The sequence below is a fragment of the Corapipo altera genome, unplaced genomic scaffold (genome assembly GCF_003945725.1).
Source record: "Corapipo altera isolate COAL_440 unplaced genomic scaffold, ASM394572v1 2c, whole genome shotgun sequence".
Taxonomy (NCBI): Eukaryota; Metazoa; Chordata; class Aves; order Passeriformes; family Pipridae; genus Corapipo; species Corapipo altera.
In genome coordinates this window covers 2,558,629-2,580,527 of record NW_020884923.1, presented here as the reverse complement: position 1 = coordinate 2,580,527, position 21,899 = coordinate 2,558,629, and the positions used below count along the sequence as shown (strand labels likewise).

At 39.6% G+C, this 21,899-nt stretch overlaps 1 protein-coding gene and 1 long non-coding RNA gene across 2 annotated transcripts in view; one reads left to right on the top strand and one right to left on the bottom strand.

Annotated features, from left to right (window-relative positions):
* Positions 1-6,273: 6,273 nt before the first annotated feature.
* On the bottom strand, positions 6,274-10,569 carry LOC113953779. The gene is made up of 4 exons (XR_003530013.1): positions 10,488-10,569; positions 7,414-7,487; positions 7,085-7,329; positions 6,274-6,440 (listed from the first exon to the last, which is right to left on the bottom strand). It is a non-coding gene; the product is annotated as an uncharacterized LOC113953779 (long non-coding RNA).
* NID1 (nidogen 1) overlaps positions 10,383-21,899 on the top strand; it is a 55,192-nt gene continuing 43,675 nt past the window's right edge. The window contains exon 1 of the mRNA XM_027657347.1: positions 10,383-10,466. Within this exon, the coding sequence (XP_027513148.1) occupies positions 10,398-10,466 (69 nt within the window). The 5' untranslated portion in view covers positions 10,383-10,397. The remainder of the gene's footprint in view (positions 10,467-21,899) is intronic.

Sequence of the window (21,899 nt, the reverse complement as noted above, 5' to 3'; positions counted from 1 at the left end):
TGGATAAACAGCTTACAGAAGCAGAGCGATACACAGCACTGGGCAACTGTGGATTTGACTACATAGAGAAATATACAGAATGCAGAGTGAATATGGGAAAGAGGAGAGAGGATAAGAAATGTCCAAACACTAAAACCCATGTACACGTACAGAGGTATGCTATAGCTTGTACAGAAGGAGGATTTTATGGCTTCAACATAAATAAACTTGGACTTAGTTTTAAATTAGCACCTGCTCCTAGATCCTGTGTATTTCCCAGAATGACAAGAACGAAAAAAAGTAAAATTTACTTTATACCAGGGTAGAACATGGAAAACTGAGCAGTTACTGAAGCAAGTTTGTCAAAGAAGCTATCTGTGCTCAGGCCATAATGTTCATTAGGCAAAGGTGGGGAAGATAAAGGGTCTGAATAGGAGTTTAGACAATATGCATAACAAATAGAATACATACAACAAGTTATATTGTAGCACATACTACAGAAGGCTCCATCTCCCAGATCAGGAAAACATCTCCCCTATATTGATACATACTTTATTCTAGCAGACAAGGAAATCATCCTCCTAACCTTCCTCTGTTCCGCTGGTAGGCCAGCCTTGTATATCCCTCAGCCTCCACAAGCCCAGTGCACATATGCACTATCTAGAGGACATAGTACAGCAATAATAAATTCAGTGGGTTACACGCCACCTCTCTGCTCTCAGCACAAACTTTCTGATTATGCTTGTGGCTAACATTAACCCACAGTGGCCATAAGCACTGTATTGCTTTTTATCAGTGACCTATAAAAACTCTTCACAGCTTGTACTAGAAGTCTTTAACCTGTTGCATGAGGGTAAAGGCTTCCACAACTTGCCTTCAGCAAAACCACCAGGATTTGCCTGAAGTATATTATAAAATGTACAGGGAAGCAAGCATCCATTTCCACTCAACAAACAAACTGCAGGTTTCCCTTAGTGCCCTCGTGGATGTGATTGCCAACTCCAGCTTCATGGGCAGCACGTTGTAAACAACTAAAGAAAACGGCTGCTCTCTTGGTCAGGTGTTGCCAAGGGACAGTAAAGAACAGTGGTCACACAGATTGCATCACAGACACCTGTCCTTGCCAGTAGGCTAGCAAAGGTTTGTTGTGAAACTCTGCATTGCAGCATTATAAGAAACTTCCTAACAGATCAAATTTCCCACGTGGTTCTTCAGCGCTTAAGAAGTTCAGCCAATGCTTGGTCCTCAGCACACTTCTGCTGCTGTCCAGGGATGTTGGGCAACTCCAAACGATCTGTTTGTTACTGTTTTCTTTCTAAGGGTCATTGTTCAAAGAAATAAGCTTAAGTGGACCTACAGGGTTCAAAAAGTTGCTTATCTAGGCTGTCCCATTGCTATTTGACTTGAAATGAACAAAAGTAGATAACATACATTGCCTGGATTCTGCAAGTTGAACTGCTGCCCCTACTGCTGTGCAAAGAGGTCTCAAGTTCTCATCTTTGATGTCACTCGCAGTTAATGAATTTGCTGGCAAGACTGTTAGCGAATCACTGTGCTAAAGCACTCCGCATCTAATGACTCTCACTAGTGTGTAGTTCTAGAAGTCTTTTAGAAAGGATTTTGCAGAAAAGAGCGCTTCTAAGAAGGGAAGAAAATAAAGTAATTTAAGATTTTGTTAGATAGTGAACCATCTTCATATTTGATATTATACTGCAGTAGTCCAGAAAAATTGTCCTTAATTACATGGGCAGTTTTTTTCATTCTTTTGAGGCTTCATGATTTCTTGGACTGTGTTTCTCATGATTACCAGGCTCTCATGGTTTAAACGTGAAGTACTAAGTAAAGTATTACTGCTGGATGTTAAAGTCCACCCTTCTTCAAAAGTTGGATTTCTCTAAAATTATCTGAAAAATTGTGAGGCCATTCCATTCAGTTCCACACCAGCTGAGACGTACCAGGAGAGGTTGCCAAATAGGCAGGCTTCTTGCCAAACCAAAGAAAAATAAAATGATACTCTGGTTCAGCATTTTCTTTTGCTCCATACCCCATGACGCCTATGATTACAAAATTCAACAACAACATTTCGAAGGAAATAATTCTTCCTATATCTATTCAAAAAAACAAGTGTGACAAAAATCTGATGTTGAAAAAGATCTGTCAAGTAGCTGGTGGAGAGTGGGACTATTAAGACTCTTTGAATTAGACAAAGGGTAGAGATACTGTGGAATTCATGATGATTTAATACACCTAATTCTTCACAACACTTACACCTCCTCTTCTTTCCTTTTGTATGTCACAAAAGTACCAGCTCAAGTCCTTGCACTCTACTCATTTAAATTTAAATAGTTTTTTGGAAAGGCAAATTCTCTGAAGCTTCTTGTAATGCAACTATTAAAATAGAGAAATTTAACTATGTGGTGTAAGCACACACCTTCTGCATCTAATACTAAGGCCAATGTAATTTGGTGCGTTACATCACATCATCATCATCATCATTTCCTGATGAGAGATTGTGGCACTAAACCTGCATTATATGGGAAAACTGTTGTTTAAACATGTTTCAAAATGGCTTTTTGTATTTTCTGCAGTGTCATTGCTCCCTCTTCCCGACACCCCCTGTGAGGCTGTTGTCTCCCATACAGCAGTGTCCTGGGAAGGTGTCCTGAGGTGTTTCTCATTGGACCTTGTTAACCCCTTCCTGTGATCGGGTGTTCCTGTAAGCCCCTTGAGACTTCTAATTGGTTACTCTGTGAATCCTCCTAAACCCTATAAATGTAACATCCCCAACAATAAACTCTCTCTTGCCTCCTCTCCACGCTGGTATGCTGTCTCTGTGCCGGCCATGGGGCCACGTGCGTGGCAGGAGAGGAGGGCACCTCTCCCCTCCAGGCTCAGGGCCAGAAGAAACCCCTGAAGAAACCCCTGGAGTTCCCTTTCCCCATCCTTCAGACGTCAGAATGGTTCCACAGATGGAAATGGAACTAGAACTGGGCCGCCCCACGTCGAGGGTGGGGAAAGGGATCCAGAAAGAGATGGTGGCCAGGATGCTGAAAAGAATGGACATTCCCTTGGAACAGACTCAGCAATCTGATTTAACTACTGGGCAGGCACCTAAACCAGTGCTCATTCAACATGATTAATTAGCCAGTAAATCCTGAACCTGTAATTTCTCATTTGTCTTTGGATTCCGAGAACCTTATTTGAAGCCTTTTCAATGCTACTGCATTGCAGAGCAAGAGCACTTAGCCTTGGAAAATACTGCTGATGGGATACTTCTGTCCTTCATTTGGAATGGGCTCATCTCCAAGTCATGGACTACGTCACCATCATTGGGATCCAGCGTCTCTGTGCCATTCAACATTTAGCAACTCTGTTAAGAGCCAAACAGAGGGCTGGGAACCAGTTTTCTCAAGGGAAAAAATGTCCTTTCATTGTTGGGCTTTCTCTGTGCCTGGGCATGTTAGATTTCACTATTAATCCTGACACAGACCTCATACTCAAAACATGTCTAAATAAAACCCTCATAATAAATCAGGATTTATTATTCTAATCTCATTTAGGTCATACAGTGGCGTAAACCAGTACAAATGCAGGGCCTTAACCCATAATCCTTAAGGCAGCCAAAGCTTCCATTGGCTTCACATAAAGTAATGCCTACGCATCAAGGGCAGGAACTCACCACACAAACTAATCAGAGTAATGCAAAGCAAGAAAAGAATGGTTTCATGGTTTCAGCCCATACTTGACCAGAAGAAAATTTTCTAAAATAATTAAATACGTTACTCAGTGAATAGAAGAGTGTAAGAGACACAGCCTGAAAATGGAAGCATTAGAACACTTCTGCCTTTGTGTCCTTTTTGAACTTTGTCTCTATTAGGGTGGTTAAACATAGATTTCAGGCTTTCCTGCAGACTTTTCCATTGCACAACATGCAATAGGAGCAGTCTCAAGCTTGGAATTGCAGTCTGTATTCCAGACTGGTAAGAAAATCTTGGACACCCTGACATTTATGTCTATGATGCATGTTCCTTGATTTTTAAAGCAAGACTCAGTAAATTGAGATCTAAGAATAAAAAGAACTGAAAATGATTTGTTGCTTTTCACTGTTTAAATAATTCTTTGCAGCTTTCAGTTTCCTGGATGCCTCCATAATCCAGAAGGACGCTTTGAGTCCATAGTGGCTCAAGCAGAATATACCCTCTCCTTTGCTAGCCTTCTCTGCTTTCTTTGACTTAGGGTTTACCACCTTCTTTGCACCCATCCCCACCCCCCACTGGAAAAAACCATTAAAAAGGAACTAAAGCAGTTAGGCATTTCCCTTCAATGGGGATTCCCTTAGATAGGTCAGTCAGCTGTGTATGAGCTGACTGGAAAAAGGAGGTGGATTAAATGTGGACTGATAACAGAGGATGAGGTGGATTTGAGTGCTAAAGATCACTTGGTCATGTGTCCAGGGGTTTCATATTATCTATGACACCTTCTGGCAGGAAACATGTCTTCTCTTCACAAGAGTTTTGATGGGTAAATAATAAAAGTCCATTTGAAAAGGGATGATTTTAGCCACATCCAGTAAAGGGAGCTAATTCATTTTCTTCCCTTGGCTTCTGATACTTAGACAACATGAATCATCTGGCTCACAGCTAATAAAGCCCTAAATGTTAGAAATCACCTGCTTCAGCCCTGATTATCTGTTCATTCAAGCAGCTGAGAATTCAGCTGTGGAAGCAAAAAAGTCCAGAATTTTTCTTAAGCCTTCTCAGGTAAATGAGGCCTCTGAAGGGCTGCTGCAGAAACTTGTCAGCTGTTGGGTTGTCCGTGGAGTAGCGATGAAGACATTTTTATTAGTGAGGGACTCCAGCCTGGTCTTTCTGGGATATAAAAACAGGATGGAAAGCGTTAGCCACTGTAGCTGGTAGCAGAGGATTGTGTCTGGGACTGCAAGGTGACGTAACTACGCAGAGGAACAGAGAATTCCTGAAATATGTGTCAAATTTACAGCTCAGAGTTGAATTCCTGCAAGATCAGCTTTCTTCGATCGTTACTGAATCTGCATTTTAGCACATCGTGAAAGACCTGAGATACATTTGTAAATCCTGGGCTAAAACCAAGTAGTAGACAAACCTTTACAGAAAATTTGCATTCAGTATTGAACACATAAGATTCAGACAACAGCACCCCGTTCTATCATTTGTATGTTGCATCCCAAGTTTTTACACGTGTGTTTGTGCTGTTACTTTCCTGCTGCTATATGACTTGTCCAAGCTGTCAGCCTACACCTGAGGGCAAAGGACTCTGGCAGCTCCTCTATGTTCAATTAGAGGACCGGTAGAGAGCTGGCACCTCCTCTGTCAGGGCAGCAGGGTGTCATCTACAGCCCCCCAGACTGTGCTGCGTCCTCACCCCCTCCGTGGTGCGTCTCTGTCAGCGGAAAGGAGGTGAAGACAGTACGGGAGTCTTCACCTCGATCCACCGTCCCTCCGTCCGCTTCTGCCGGCAGGAAGGGACAGGGAGGCTGGCTCAGAGCCCCCCACCAGCCGTCCCGCTTTGCGAACCGCCGCGACAACAAAGCCGTCCCGTCCCAAGGTGCGGGGCCACGAGGAGAGGCAGAGGCACAAGGACAGCCCCGAACCCCCAGGAGAACGAGAGGGAATGAGAGGGAGCGCTGAGGTGGGTCCTGCGCGACCCTTTCTCTCAGGCAGGGCAGGCAGAGCCACCACCATCCCAGCCTGTCCCTCCGGCACCACCGCGCCCCCTCGTGGAAAATGAGAAATGGGAAGGAATGGTTATACCAGCTCCTTCTGGATGGGTTTAAATTCTGGGTTTGTTAGCGTGGTTTTGGGGTTTTTTTCTTGTTTTCTTTCTTTTCCTGCTGATCATTTGAGATGGACACAAAGACTGAAGCTGCTTGTTTTCCTCTGCAGCTCTGAAGGTGTCAGCTTTTCTGTACTGCCTGCCTGTGAAGATGCCTGTTTTCTCCATAAAGCTCCCCTGGATGAGAAACAGAGGTTGTTACATAGGTTCATGTCCCTTAGCCAGCTGCATTTAGCCAGGCAGTTTCCTGTCCCGACCAGTAGCTTTTCTGTATTCGCCCCTGTTGCAAAGCAGTAATCAGCATTGTCCTGATTGCTTCTGCAGTGTTTTACTTGGTTATGAACTGCCTCAGTGGCAGAAATCAATTGTGCTTTGTCTCCTCTTCCTTTACATCAGTAACAATTACGTGAAACAATAGTAGCCAGCTTAACAAAATGTTGTTTTTATTAGGGGAAAAGTGACAAGTATACATTGCACGTTCATAAATGGAACTGCCTTTGCTTCTAAGACACTGAGAGATGATAGTTTCATGAATGCAATAATCATGTCAACTGCTTATGTTTGTTTTTACTGTGCAGAACATTAAATGCATGAGACTTCAAATGGACTAGCTGAATAAATTGGTCTAGTGGGTGGAGCAGAGCAGAGAACTGTGAAAGTGTAAAAAAAAGAAACAGAGGAAAAGAGAAAGTTTGAAGAAACAGAGCTGCAGATGTTATTACAGGAACGACATTAAAGAAAAACTCTGCTTGGAGACAGCATGTGCTATCTCTCATTCTTTGGGGGATTTTTGTAAAATTCTCACAAGCAAGTCGTTTGATGATATCATCATGTGGATAGCAAAAACTTTGTCTTTCTCATTTCTTTTTATAAACCTGTTTCTATGTAAGTTTATTATATTAAATAAGCATCCAAGCCACTGTTTTGGTTTAACCTCAGCAAGCAGCTAATCAACATTGTTATGCTAAATCCAAAAAAATGCACTGTATCAGCTGAGAAGAAAATTAACTCTATTCCAATCAAAACCAGAACAACTACAAATATGATTTCTTAATAATAATATTTGGCAATACATTTACAATAAATCAGAACTGTAAAAGAAAAAATACACTATATTAATATTAACCCTTAATATATTAGTAAATATAAATATAATTTAAATTATACCTAGATAATAATTTATAATATTCAAGTATTCAGTGATATTAAATATTTAAAGATAAGGACATGGTGGAATTAAGGTTGTCAATGCAAGTTTTATTTTAAGACATTTGCATGAATTTTGTAGTTTTACCTTTAGTGATTGTTTTTCCCCCAGGATCCATACTTCAGAGTGGTAGTGCAACAACCACTGTTGTAGGAGGGACCAGAGTTGTTAAGAAGCAATATTGTTGCTTGTAGGGTGTAAGATATGTGTGAATTGACGTTTGGTAAAACAAGGGTTTGCCCCAGGTCATATCACCTCTTTGTAAGTACAGGGTGAGGAAAGATGAGGGATTTTGCACAGAAGAGAGTGTAGAAACTATCCAGTAGTACATGCTGTGAAAGGAAGAGGAATAAAATGATTTAACAGCTGGGATGGAGGGCAGGAGAAAGTATTTATTCTGGACATACTTCTATTACCTCCAGCTGTTCTGACTGTAGTTTATTTTGAAGGAAAATCCAGTATAGTACAATGGCAGGTTTCCAATCCCCTTCTAGAACAGACAAAATTACAGTAAACTTCCTTCAATAATTTTTGCTATTAAAATGTTTTAAGAGTTGTGTACCTATGTGCAGGTGTATTTGCTTCATTTTAACTATGCCACTGCAGATGTTATCTGTATGTTTCATCAGAAACTGCTGGGTTTTGTTTTATTTTTCACATTTGGTTGCCCCATGTTTTTTAAAAAGTAATGACTATCTCAACCTCAGCTAGGCAAGGATGGTACAGCCACTTGATAAATGAATAGAAAAAAATGTACAGAATTTCAAACTGCCTTAATGAAAGAAACTGAGCAGCTGAATTTGAGTCTTGTTAATCAGTATGAAATGTTTTCAGGTTTGCATAATTAAATCTGTAGGTTTAAATTCAAGAGATGTACTACAGACCTTCATCAATGGCATTGATGACACAACTAAAATCAAAAGTAATTTTAGCTAACTGACAGAGCTTGGGATTGTTATAAGACAGGACTGCTTGTCCCAATTGTTTTTCGGTTTGTTGACATCTAGTGTGCATAAGTCATGTTAAGTATTTGGTTTCTTGATAACCATAAGTATAAAACTGTACAAGGGTTTTATAGGGTTTTATACATTTGGCATATGCCCTACAAGGCATATGGCACATGGCACATTGCTAAAAGCATGTCCTGAGTTCAAAAACATGGCAAAAGGGTATAAAGATATGAAGAAGAAAGAAAGAATTTCCAGGACTGTATCTTCAGAGGTAGGCTATGCAAGCCTCTGTCTGTATCTTCAGACAGCTTTGGTTATAATTTGGTTAACAATTTTATCCAATTTATTCTAATAACCTACCTGTTTTATAGTGTTTATGTCTAGCAATAATTTTTAATTAAGAGAAGCAAAATAGTAATGTCAGAATGTTTGCAATAAAAAAGAGCGTGATTTGGTAGTTAAAAGTCAGTAGGGACAGTGGACAATCAGTTTCACCCATAGAGCTCTATAAAAATGAGTTACAAAAGAAAAATTCAGTCTTCTAAGTATTTTCATGAGACATACTAAATCTAAACTATTTTTGTTTCTTCAGTTTATAGAATTTTGCAAAAAGAAAGTGATTTCTATTAAAAAAAAAAGGTGAAAATGAAACTAGTTATTTGTACCATATATCCTCTTCATAAAAGCCTTATAGCAGTATATTAAAATCAATTTAATGTTAGAAGGAATGGGATATATTGTGGAAAAAAAATATCTTTTCATGGAAAAGTAAAGCAACTACATCTCCTTCTGTGCTTTCTCCTGCAAGACAGAGACCATGGAAAATTCTCGACCTTTTTTAATTCACCATAAAACACAGAGACTAATGAGGAGAAAATACAAATGTGTCTATTACATTTTGTGATAGATACCTGTGTATGCAAAGCAGTTGAAAATCCTGAACACTCAGTAGTAACAAATTCTATCCTTTCAGGGGGATTCCACTAATACAGACTTACAGTCTGAGTGTTTTAGCTTTCATTATATATTCTTTGCTTCAACAACATTTTTAACATTTTTTACATTAAGCAATTTCATGAGTTTTTTTGTTTTTTAATTTGCTTTGCTAATACAAAATCAGAGCACTTTTAAACTCCTAGAAATGCTGCCAAATTGTTGGAAGAATCTTGAGCATTACCAGAACTGGAGTAGGTAACTTTACTAACAGTGCCACCGCTTGTCTTTTTGCACAGAGACAGATTATGTTGATTTTATCCTCCTCCTCAGGGACATATTTCTATCTTGAAAATTATGATTGCTTTCTTTGTTGGAGTCACTGTATATATTGATTTCACTCCAGTTTGCATGATATACTGGCAGAAGATCTGATACAATATGTGTTCTTACATGCGGTTGAGGCATCCAGGAATTTGTGCTAAGATTGAATCTAATCATTGCATTTGTATTCTATCTACTTACGTGATCTTGGAGAGCATATTTCAAAGGAAGTCTATCCATTTAAATTCCACATAAGTATCCAAATCCATGTAGTTACAGTAAGGAAATATAATGGCTACTAATGACCTTCCCCAGTTTCAGTCTAGGTGGTTCTGGTTATACAATTGGTAAGAGTAATCAGAATCAAATATACATATCAGCCAGCTCTTGGAATCACTGCTACTCTGCAGGAGCAGCCACTAAAAAAAACCAAAAACTGTACCAACCTGCATGAATGCACATACACTAAAAAAAAAAAACAAACTATCGCTTCAAAAATAAATATGTAATCAGATATGAACTGGTTTAGGTAGGCCATTATTTTCAACATGGACCTTTCTCATTTTATTATTGGACACCTCAATATAGATTAAGAGTTTCTGTAACTACACAAAATAAACATTTTTAGATCAGTAATTTACAGATGATCTTCAAAGAAAAAAATACAAGTTAAAATATGTTGAATGTGCTTAATAAGAGAGTCAACACTTCTGGATCAAACAAAAGGTATTTTTTACAAGCTGTCATGCACCCAGACATCCTGTCTGCTACAGGTGCACTGACTTAAGTTGTCCCTTTTTTTGTTTGAATTTTGAGCATATTCAATGGCCAGAAATCTCAGAGGAAAAATATTATTATGATAATTTATAATCATTTAAATGATAAAATATTTTTTAAAAAATAAATAATTTAACTTTTAATTACAAGTTACAAAGTATATATTTTAATATATGATAACGTAGTTTATGAATATTGTAATTAACACTAAAATTAAGTGCTCTTTCTATGCATAAGCTTTAAAGTCACTGCCCCTGCTTTTACACAGTGTATGTGTGTAGTGACTGGAGGCAGCTGGAGGCCACTTACAGAAAGTATGACCTATTAATATATTTAGGAAAACGGTGTATTTCCCTGGATTTTACATAACAGATCTAGCAGCAGCTCCGATCAGCCTGTTCACTGCAGGTGTCTTCATGGCAGAGGCCAGCGGAGGGTGCTCGTGTTACTGTTCTGTGCCGGAGCACGGTGGAGAGGAACCGAGGGTAATGTCCTGGAAGTAGTACCGTGTGCCAACGTGAGGTCCTGTGGTTCCCCTCCCAGCGTGGCCTGTGCAAACTCCCACTCGCCACAGCCTCGAAAATCCATGAATTAGTTAATAATGGTTGACAGTGAACACGGTCTCCAGTCAGAAAGACAGGGTGTGTTAGCTATGGACGGCGGGAGGTGGGGCAGCAGGAAGGGAACAGCTTCCTTTGAGAAGGAGCCTGCAGCAGAGTGCTCGATAAAGCCGTGTGGTAGGAGTCAGTGGCTTATCTCTCTTTCTAAGTGTAAAGCTTGAAACATTGGCAGACGAGCTTTTCATCAGTCACTGGAGTCAGTCTATCATGCTAGGGATTTGAGTTTGTCTGAGCTCTGTTTCTGTTTTGAAATATCCCTTTGGAGCTGCACAACAGAGGCTTATGTCCTTTAGCATAGAATCATAGAATATGCTGAGTTGGAAAGGACACATCAGGATCATTGAGTCCAACTCCTGGCCCTGTGCAGGACACCCCAAGAATCATAACATGTGCCTGAGAGCATTGTCTTGAACTCAGAGAGGCTTGGTGCTGTGACTACTTCCCTAGGGAGCGTGTTCTAGTACTCAGCCACCTTCCAGATGAAAATATTTTTCCTGATATCCAACCTAAATTTCCCCTGACTCAGTTTCATGCCATTTCCTCGAGTCCTGTCACTGGTCACAAGAATGAAGAGATTGGTACCTGCCCCTCCGCTTCCCCCTGTGAGGATGTTGAAGACCACAACGAGGTCTCCCCTCAGTCTCCTCCAGGCTTTGTCTCCATAGGTGCATCCTTTGTGGAGAGCTTTTGCTTCCCCTGTGATACTGTAGTTTCTTGGCTGTCCTCAGGCAATCCTGATGCCAGCTTTGAAAAGTCACCTTTTAGAGGTTGCAAGGTATGCAGTATTAAAAGTATCAGGTATTGTAGCCCATTCATGTTGAATAGCATATACTTGAATCTTTGCTGGTTGGTTTCACAGGCATGGGACCTTTGCCAGGGAGAAACCTGCTGGAGCACTCAGCTGCTGCTTTGTTATGTCTGCCATTTGCCCACAGTCCTAAAGGGAAAGTCTGCAACACCAAGAAATCTTTAATACTCACTGAATAAAGTCTGAAGAAATAAACTATTAGTCGTAAGAAGCAGGAGACAGTCTCCACAAGGAATAACTTCTAAATACACGTTTTAATCACCTTAGCGTCTCTTGTGTAGTGCTCTCTTTTTGGATGGCACTAGCTTCCCCCAGTTTTTTGCTCCTTGCACCAGTACCAGTGCCTTTCTTGTGCCTAGCAAGTCAGGCATGCCTACTCCTTTCCTTTCTCCAAGAATCCCTCCTTATTACTGAGTAGCAGCATTTCTCCTTTATTCAAACACAGCAGGCCCTCATTTAGAGAATTCACTCAGCCAAGCATAAGAGAGATCAGTCAAGGAAGAGATCCATTTTATCATGCAGGGTGTCAAGACCAGCAGGAAACCAGACCCTGGGTTTTGTTTGGTATGGCTGGGAGTACACACATGGTTAGGCAGCCACTCAGCTCTTGCTTCTTTACCCTCAGGATGGGATGCCCAAGTTGTGCTCTAAAGTTTTCCATTGCTATGTGATCAACCCCCTTAAAGTAAATGAGACAATTTACATGAACAAAAGCTGATCATGACAGGGCTTATACTTGTATCCTCTGACTTAAAAGACTCAAGATCTCTTCTCTTTCCCACCATCCTTCTCTCATCTGACTCCTTTTGAAATCCTGTTTTTCCCTCTCCCTGGTTATTCCTTCTCAGTTGAAAAAAAGATACCCTCAGAGTAAGAAGTGAGGTTACTGAGGCCAGGGTAAGTCCAGCAGGCTGCCTCTTCTCAGTCCTGGGTCTGTCTCTGCCACAGCAGGAGCAACTGAAAGCAGCTGGTTCGGATGCTGGGACAGTAACTAAGTTGTTACTTCGCTGAAGCAGTACATGCAACAAATGTTTATGTCTAGTACCAAAACGAAAAAGCGTGTTCAGTGAAGATAGGATCTTTGGACATACAAATGTCTTGACCTCAGACAAGGCTGAGCAGTCTGTGGGGATTTCTGTTTAAGTCAGTCTGAAAAGCACAAGAAAATTATAGTAAACTGTGGGGAATGTTCAGAAATCATAGAAACTAGAAAAATATTACTGTTAGTGGCAGTGAAATAATAAGGGCAATGTACTTTTAAGTTCTTCTGTATGTATAATGTATATGCTACTAAATATAAGCCCCATTGTTGCAAATACTCAGGCAAAAATATTTGCAAGATTTGGAGAACACATAGATGCATGAAACATGCAGGGCATGCTGATGAATATCTGGAAATGAGATATTCAAGCAAGCAAGCAAGCAAGAAAACTAAGTTGGTCACAGTTTGCCATATAAAATGGATGTTACGCTATGGAAACTCTAAAGGTCTTATTCAGGCAAGAATCATACCAAATAGAGTTTCCTCTTGAATTCTCCTATCTTTGTATTTTGCTGTCTTTGGATAAGAGGGTTATCTGAAAAATACTGCACTGTCAGGGATGATTTTATGCTATTTTGTTAAATCAGTCTGTTTGTTTTACTTTACTCTGAAGCATACATCATGTTTTCAAAGTAATGGCACACTTTATGGATATCAGAAACAGCTTGCAGATATTTAAGACCAATCTTTTCATTCCTCCACCACACAGAATGAAAATTGTTGCGTAAGTATTGTATCTTTTTCTGCTTACTGAGCTGTATTTTCTCAGTCATATCCTCCCCGATGAGGCTGAATTTAGCAGGCAGCAACAGAATTCATAGTTGCATATTCACTCTAAGAAACTGATTCTAATTAGTTGAAACTGGCATTTTCCTTGTGAAGAAACATGATCTGCTCCAATTCGGAAAGCTGCTTCTGATTGTTAGGAAATCTCCACTGAGTTTCCTGTGTGCTTTCTGATTTGCCAACTGGACAAGCTGTATTTTTTTGGTACCTTAATTTTTCTGTTTGTTTGTTTCTGGGGTTTTTTTGTTTCTTAAATCACCAGGACAGGTTTGACATAGTGTAAATGTGACAAATGAAAAGTGCTGTTGAAACTATTATACCATGATTTTTGAGACTATTTTACTGTGACTGCTGTATATGAACTTTTGCTGATCATCTAGAAAAATGGCAGACAGATTTTAACATAACAAAGGAAATGTAAAACTTAATACTGACTGTTGCAATAAAATTCAGTGCCTATAAAGACAGAGTTATGGACATGTAAACACAGCTTTAGTATTGAGAGCTAGGGAACCTAGCAGCAAAACAAACTACTTGCATATTATGTAGTGCAATGAACATCTGTTCTTAGAAACCCCCAGTCTTTAAACTACTTTGAACAGGATGGAATCCTTACAGGAAATGTTTTAAAAGTGTTCAAGATGTAATATCTGCTTTATGCTCTAGCACTGTTGCCGGAAATAAGCCACAGAAAAACAACTACATTTTGGGTAAGGCAAAGTCCTGTTCTGAGTACTAAATAACTGAATTTTATTTACTAATATAGAAGAAGCAGAGGACAGCAGATTTCCCTCAAGAAGAACACAATGCTCTCATTTGTTCGAATGCTGTGACTCATTCTTCAGAAGTTAGACTCCCTACTCGGATGATAAAATGCCTAATATCCAGAAAAATCAATAATTTGTTTAAACTTGGGTCCAATGTTATACACATTTTTCTCCATTATTTTTTTTCAACAATTTCATCTCCAGATTTTTTTCAGGTTATATAAACTGTGTACACATGGTAAATAGGGGTCTCCAAATGGCAATTTCATATGGTATTTAATGGCTCTAAAGATGGGTGGGATTGCTGGATCAGATAATTATTTCAAGGGACAAATGTATTAAATACACAAAATCCATAAACAACAATTATATATTTCAAGCAAATAAAGAGAATTAAGGATCGGATATAGATATTCTTGTTTTGGATAATATCTTTTCTTAAATTGCAAATAAGAATAACCCATGCTGACAGATCTATGCAACTGTGTAGCTTTGAAAAATCTGTGCTGCTGGAAAACGTTCAAATGTTTTTCATGCAGGAAGTTTGAGAGAATCATAAAAGATTCACAGTTAAAGGCAAACAGGCAAGAGTTTCTCTGAGAAAGAACTCAAGGAATGAGAACTGGTCAATGAGCCATAAAGAGGGTCAGCCCTAAGATCCCAAAAGGTTAATAAAAAGCCTCTTCTGAAAAAAAGATAAGGAAGGAAACTAGGATGCAGATAACTGGTATAGTGTTAAAGGCCCATGTGGGAAAAAGGTAAAGGAGAAGGATGTTAACTGTTGGTTCAGATAGAACAAGTAGTTACCTGAAAAAGGTTTTGTTAACCTTTCATTTGGAAGCGTAGCTTTTTCAGTTTTAACAGTCTTGCTGTCTCTCCCCTTGAAAAGCTTAGAAATATGCCTCTGACTGCTGATATACAGGTATATCTGTACTGCTAAATGAGAGGGTGTCAGGGATCTGTCTCATGTACTGAAGCCCTGAATACCCCATCTACGTATTAGCTGATTTCTTGCCCGCTCCAAAAGGCTCTTTTCAAGACCACAGGAGTGGTCTGGCAACAGTTTGCTCCAAGGACCATGCTCAAAAGGCAGCCATAAGCCAGGACCAGACTTTTTTCTTGGCCCTTTCTGATCTTCCAGAGCTAGCCCAAAGGCTTTGTGACTTCAAATACCTGCACATACCCTGTGTCACAGACTGTGGTATATGACACGTACCCTTAGTTTTGTGCTTTAACTGAGCCACTGCTGGTCTGCATAACAGTTCACTTTATTTCAAACACTGTGAATGGGGCAGGGAGGAAGGGGGAAGAACAAAACAAATTATGTCCTAGGGCTACAGTAACCCAGCAGACATCGTGGGCTAAATGCTATGTGGAGTGGAGATCTAGGGGTTAGTAATTTGGACACAATCCAGTCTTTGCTACTTGGCCACAGGGATCATCCTCTGTCCCTCTCTCAACTGGGAGTGTAGACTACACACAGAGTTTGTTCTCAGCAACCTCTTGTAGTAGAGGCTTTTCTTGCTCTTACCCTGTCACTTCTCCAATGAATAAGTTATTGCATCAATCCTAGTCTTTGCAAATAATTCCTCTTTTTCCCAGGGGCAATGTGATTGTTTCTGTGCTGAGTTGCCTTAGAGCAGATCCCTATGTTTTATTGTTGCTCTATGACAAAACTGTAGTGTTATATGCTAGACTAAAACACTAAACTGTGTTTGGGAAGAATTAGTGGGCCATTTTTTATATTAGTCTGCAGATTCCGAATGAAGTGAACAGCAATATAAGTCCTTAGGTCAGAAAGAATGAGTAGCTGTAATCATGGAATTACTCCTGGGTTGTTTTTTTTGTTTTTTTTGTTTTTTTTTTTTTAATCTGGACTGTTTCAAGTCAGGGGAAAGTTCACAGTCTTTACACAGTTAAAAAAAAAAAAACGTAAAAAATCTTCTTTCAACATTAAAATGTATAGCATGTTAGAGCCAACTACATGAATTATATCCAACATTGTAAACATAATTTATCTCCAAACACACAAATTAGGCCTTCACATGAAAAATGTGCAGTAAATTCTTGAATTTATACATATTTAATCTAAGAATAAATTATTTTATTTATGGCACCTTGTAGCTACAATTTCAACTCACAGTACCAGAAGACTTGTGAAGAAGAAAAAAAAGCACTATGAAAATACTGAGCTGACACTCACCAGTTTTTACTATCATTTTGTATGGAATGGTCAGCAGAGTCGTCACTCAAAAATTTTGCCTATTGACAATGTTCTTGGAGTCTAACATTATGATTCAGCTATCCTCAGGCAAGCTTCTGCCTTTGAACACACACATTCACCCCACTCAGAAAATTATCTTAAGCTCACAAATAAATTTCAGTAACTTGTAGGAAACTTCGTTGTGCGCTGAGTGGACTCCTCAAGGCAGAAAGCCTTCAGTGTAGCTAACTTTGAACAGTTGACCAGGATAGATCAGGAAACATTTACATTTTCTTTTTTGGGTGGAAGGATTTTCCTTCTCAGTAGACCTTGCCCAAAAGTGAAAATATTTACAAGCAACCTCATTAAAGGAAATATTAATAAGTAGTGTTCAATCTGGCCAAGCATGGAATTATAGGGAACTTTGTTCTCACTCTCTACAGAGCTTTTACAACTATATCTACATTTAAAGATTAACTACAACTTAATTTTGTGTCCATACTGTTAATAAGAATAGATGTTATCTTTATTAAATATTTTTTCCCCTATCCAGTCCTTTTGTAAAAAAAGTAATTAAAGTTGTTGGTCTTTGCTGCATCACAGCATCACCTACCCTGAATGAAAATCAGTTTCTCCATTTTACTCACAGCCACTCAAGGTAATAATAGATAATAATAGGTAATAATAGATTCTCCTCAGTGAATTTCACTAGTTTAGGCAATGGATTCCACTCCAGAAAAGTCAGTTTCAGATATAAGCCTTTTTCCTCGCAAAAGATATCATTCAATCATCATGGACGGAAGTGGTTGAAGTGTCTTCTCTGAATTGCTGTGATTATTTAGACTCATCTGAGAAACCATATATTCTTTCTAAAAGACAATTTTTGCAAGATGTATTATTCTAGCCGGCAGAGAATCTAGGCAAGGCCAGTCTCTGTGAGGCTGGCTGGGTGCTCTGCAGACACAGGGAGTAGATGTGAGATAGCAGCTTGGCTGTCGTGGGAGAGACTGTGTCAGTGTTTCACACTTTATTAGCCTTTTTGCATGTTTGTAGAAAAGCTGAGGATGAGCTTCTCTTGCAATCATTTTTTATTGAATTTCTGGCCACCACAAGCATCAGATCAGAGCTTGGCCTTCCTTTTGTTACTGACTGTCATCTAGAAGCTTTGCTGTTAGAACTCAATGTGACATCTTTTTGTGTGTTCCATCTACAGCTGAAATTCTCAGTCAAAGTCTGGATTCCACATAAAAGAGAATATCACATTTAGCAATGTTTTGGTTTGGGTGCACATTCAATCTGAATTGATGGTTTAACTTGAGATGCATTCAATACCACCTCTTCACCAGGCTACAAGAATATGTATTTTCCTTGTATGTAATATCTCTGTTCTGAAATCTGACATAGTATCAGTGGGTCAGAGTAATTATTTCTTCAGTCTTGGAGTAGATAGGAGGTAAAGGATACCTTTTCCATAGCTGTCTTCCTGTTCCATTCAAATTACTTTTCCACATCCCATTCCCATTGTTTAAAAAACAATGTTCCTTCATAGTGTAATTGTTTTTTGTGTATAAGAGAAAATGGTCATACATTTTGTCTTCCTGTCTCTTCTGTGTTTTTTAGAAGTCTGAATTAGTTTTTTATTGTCTGTTTGGAGTCTTTTGTGGCACAAAGCTAAAACTTTTAGATACTAACAAAACAGTAAGACTTGGAGTAGGTGTAATAGCGCAGTGCTGAATATTTAAATAGAAGAATAATTATATACCCACTTGCCCTATTAAGACTCTCTCTTCCTACAGAAAAGTTCTAGAATTCTTACTGGATTACACAATCTGTTCTTGAAAGAGAACAAGCACTAGGATATAAGAAGGACGCTTGGACAAAATATATATAAAAAAGATTAAAATTGTAATGTTTTTCATGTGGCTCTGTCTACTTGACAGATGGGAGAATTGTAAGTCTGCTTTTTTTATCTAGCAATTTTCTGTGATGCTCATATTTTTCTGTTGCATTTTCCATTGATTTTTTTTCCTAAGTTATAAACTCGGATGAAGAAAGTGTTCATGACTCTGTTGAAGCATAATTTCCTCTGTGACTTTTTTTCCTGTCCGCTATTAATATAGTTATCAGCTCTAATAATGAGAGAGAGAAATAGATAAAGGCAACCCTAGAAATACACAGTCTCTCCTAGCACCAGTCCTAGGAAGGGCACGAGAGATACTGTTTCTCCCCATGCTTCTTGCCCTGTCCAGAGCAGTAATCTGTTACTACTGTGTACCATTATATCACAGCAGTGTATCTCTTCTGTACTGACCAGGTCATTGGCCAAGCGTTAACACATCCCATTCTTTCCTAGAGGTTCTGCGGAGCAGGATATGACTTTCGAAGAAGCTTGTCCTTTCACTGCCCTATAAGATCTCTGTCTTTCATGTGCATCGCTTCTCAAGAGCATCTAAGTGTCTCAAAATAAGTTTCTTTCTGTAGAGAGTTCTGCTGCAAAATACACATTTCTTGAAGTTGCTCCTGAGTTGTGTGCCCTCCACAGTGATACTGGCTCATATAGAACTACAGAAGGAATCTCATCATGTTCCACTCTAATGAACAATGAACACTGAGTTCCAAGACAGAGTGATTTAAATTTATGATGTGCACTCCATGATCTTCCTGTGAGCCTTGCCTTTGCTTGTGACTTTCTGATTCCCATGACCTTGTCTCTCCAAAAAATGCTCCTTCTCAGCAGACCTCAGTTCTATTCTTTCCTGCCAGTATCCCAAATACTCAATTCTCTCCAGTTTATTACCGCATGGTTAGTCTGTCCTTTGATGATCATGACAAAATGCTTTGTCATCACTGAACAGCAGAAAATCATCATGAGGGGCCCAGGGCATTACTTTCCTTCCTTCAGTCATGCCAGCAAGGGGAACACTAACTCCCTTTTCTCTGTTAATGGAAGCTAGGGAAGAGCTTGAGATGGTCAAGTTTCTCCATATCTGCACCTTTTTTTTCAACTCTCAAGTAAAAATCCATTGGGCTGTCTTATTCCATTGTTAAATACAGAATTATTCCTTAAGGTCTCTTGTTTAGTAATTCGACCAACCTAGTGTTGGCTTCTCAAAGCTTTCTGTCATTCTGCTTCCACTATGCCCAGTCAATGATTTATCTGAAAATAGAGCCCATGGTGAGGAAGCATTTTTTGATACATGGTTTCATGGTTTCTTTTAGTTATTTCAGTGTCCTAGTTATCTGTAATCCTCAAACTCACCCTTATAATTCCTACATCTGTTTGGTAGCACTCTTCAGATATTTGAGTTGAAGGCACTCCATATCTTTGATGCAAAATCTTAATCAAATCTCCTCCCCATTATCATTTAATCAAGTACACATGTTCAGTTCTTTAGCAATTCCTTGTATGTTGCTTCCTTTGGTCGTCTGATCTTTTTTTATTGCTTTAGTCTGAATTCTTTCAAGTGGTGAATTTTCTGTGACATCGCTGATCTCACAAGCAATCTCTGGAAAAACAGTGTTATTATATGCCTTTAGAACCTCACTTACCTCCCTGTAATGCAATAAAACCACCTCATCTATTGTACAGAATCTCAGTGGCTGCTCAGGGGATGCTATTGCATTGTAAACTGCTGTCGTATCTGATTTAAGATGCAATGAAATTGTGGAGTTCTTGGCATTTACCAGCTGTGTTCTTTCTCAATTGTGATATTCCAGTTTGTATCTAAATACTTTTCTTCCCTGCTTAAATCTTGTTGAACTCTTTTGCATTTTCCATTTGGGCTGGTGTTAGCCATTAATATCTCCCAATTAACTACTTTGTAATGTAAACATGCTTTTCCATCTCTTTTTCAGGTCATTACTGAAGACTCTAGAAAGGACAACAGGAATTTCTTTTAATTTTTTTTTTTTGGTCATAGAACTAACAATTCTCATCACTCCTCACAGTGGAACTGCATACAAGGTAAACTTGTTCAGCTACAACAGAAACACTGTAATCCTCTTAAGGTAAATATAGACTAAACAATCTCAATATGCTGACTAATGGACAAAGGATTTACTCTAACATGACTACTACCCCATGTTTTAAACATGCAGATGTAGATATTCAACTTTTCAGCCTTCAAAAAGATTTTAAATTTACTACACTAACTGTCTAGCTTCCCAGTGGCCCCTCCAAATTCTGGGCATAATACTAGGAAGTCATGTGGATTTAACAGGAAAATGTTACCCTCTTATAGTTTTCTTCAGTAAGTACAGTAAGAACTCAAGGAGACAAGACTTTCATTCCTCCCACACCACCATGCTACTTTTCTCAGTGACTGTTTTCACTGACACACAGAAGATAGTTGTAGATAGTTGCTAGTGATCATAGTGATTAGCTTAATAGATGCGTTTCTTTCTTGCAGGTACATGTGGTTATAGTGTACCCTGGAATGTCTTGTGCTCTTGCAATTTGCCAAGTACAAAATTATGTTTTCTTACCAAAAAAAAACCCCAAAACAAAACAACAACAACAAAAAGAGCAGGCATTTAAAGAAAAGTACAAAGCCATGTAAAAAGCATGTGGATAGCATTTCAGCTACCTCCCCCCAGGTGATTTTCTGTTGTAAACATTGTGTGGAAATATCACAGCATGCACTTTACTGGCCAAGATTTAATCCTTAAACACTGCTGGAAGCTTTGGAAAAAATATATGAAATATAACCATTCTTCAGTTGCTTCTGAGTGTTCCAAGGGAGCAGGACTAGGCTATAAAACAAGGCGGCACAGTCAGAAATAATATATTTGTATATATTGAATCCCAAAAAAGTTGATATTTCAGATATGATTGTCAGGATTCATCCAGGTTGGGGCAGTGTGGACAACGAAAAAGAACGTAAGTGGCAGAACTAATATAATTCAGTGTAATGCAAGCATGTTATATCTTCAGTGAATACCCATAAAACAGAGTCAAGTACATGGGAACTACATCAACTATATTATTTTTGTCTGTATCTAATATTGGTGATTTTTCATTTGCAGATTTATAAGTTCTCTAGTTTTGTTTTATAACCAAATGAAATTCTGACATGGATAGTGTCAATTCAAGAAACACATTCCAGTGTATTTATTCATTTCCCCGGATAATAAGCACCTGGATTCATATTTTTGTTTCATGTTGATTTTGGTATTTGGTCTCAGTATGTTAGCTCTTGGCATGCTGCTGGAAGATATCGCAGCTGCTGGAAGACACAGCAGCTGCTAGAGTAACTTTGAGTCGGAGTTTTCCAAACTAGCGCAGAAACCCCACCGGTCCTGGCGGAGAGCCGCGGCTTTGAAAGCATCCGTCGGATTCCTACGACCCTGCATCGGTTTATCTTCACGAGTTTCGCACCCCACAAACGACACTGATCCCCAAAGCGGTTGAGTGTTCCTATCCCAGCGCCCGCAGGGCGCTCCCGGGAGCCGGTCCCCCCGTGCTGGCGCGGACCCCGCTCTGCTCCCGCAGGCTCAGAGGCGGCGAGCAGTGCCCGGGCGGGCAGCGATCCCTGCGGCTGAGTCCCCCTCAGCCCTGCCCGGCTCTGCGGGCTGCGCGGCCCGCAGGGGTCCCGGGGCGGGCGGGGCCGATCCAGGGGGGCCCGGGGCCGGTGGTCCCGCCCGCCCCGCGCCGCCATTGGCCGCGGCGCCCCCGCCCGCCGGCCCGGCCTGG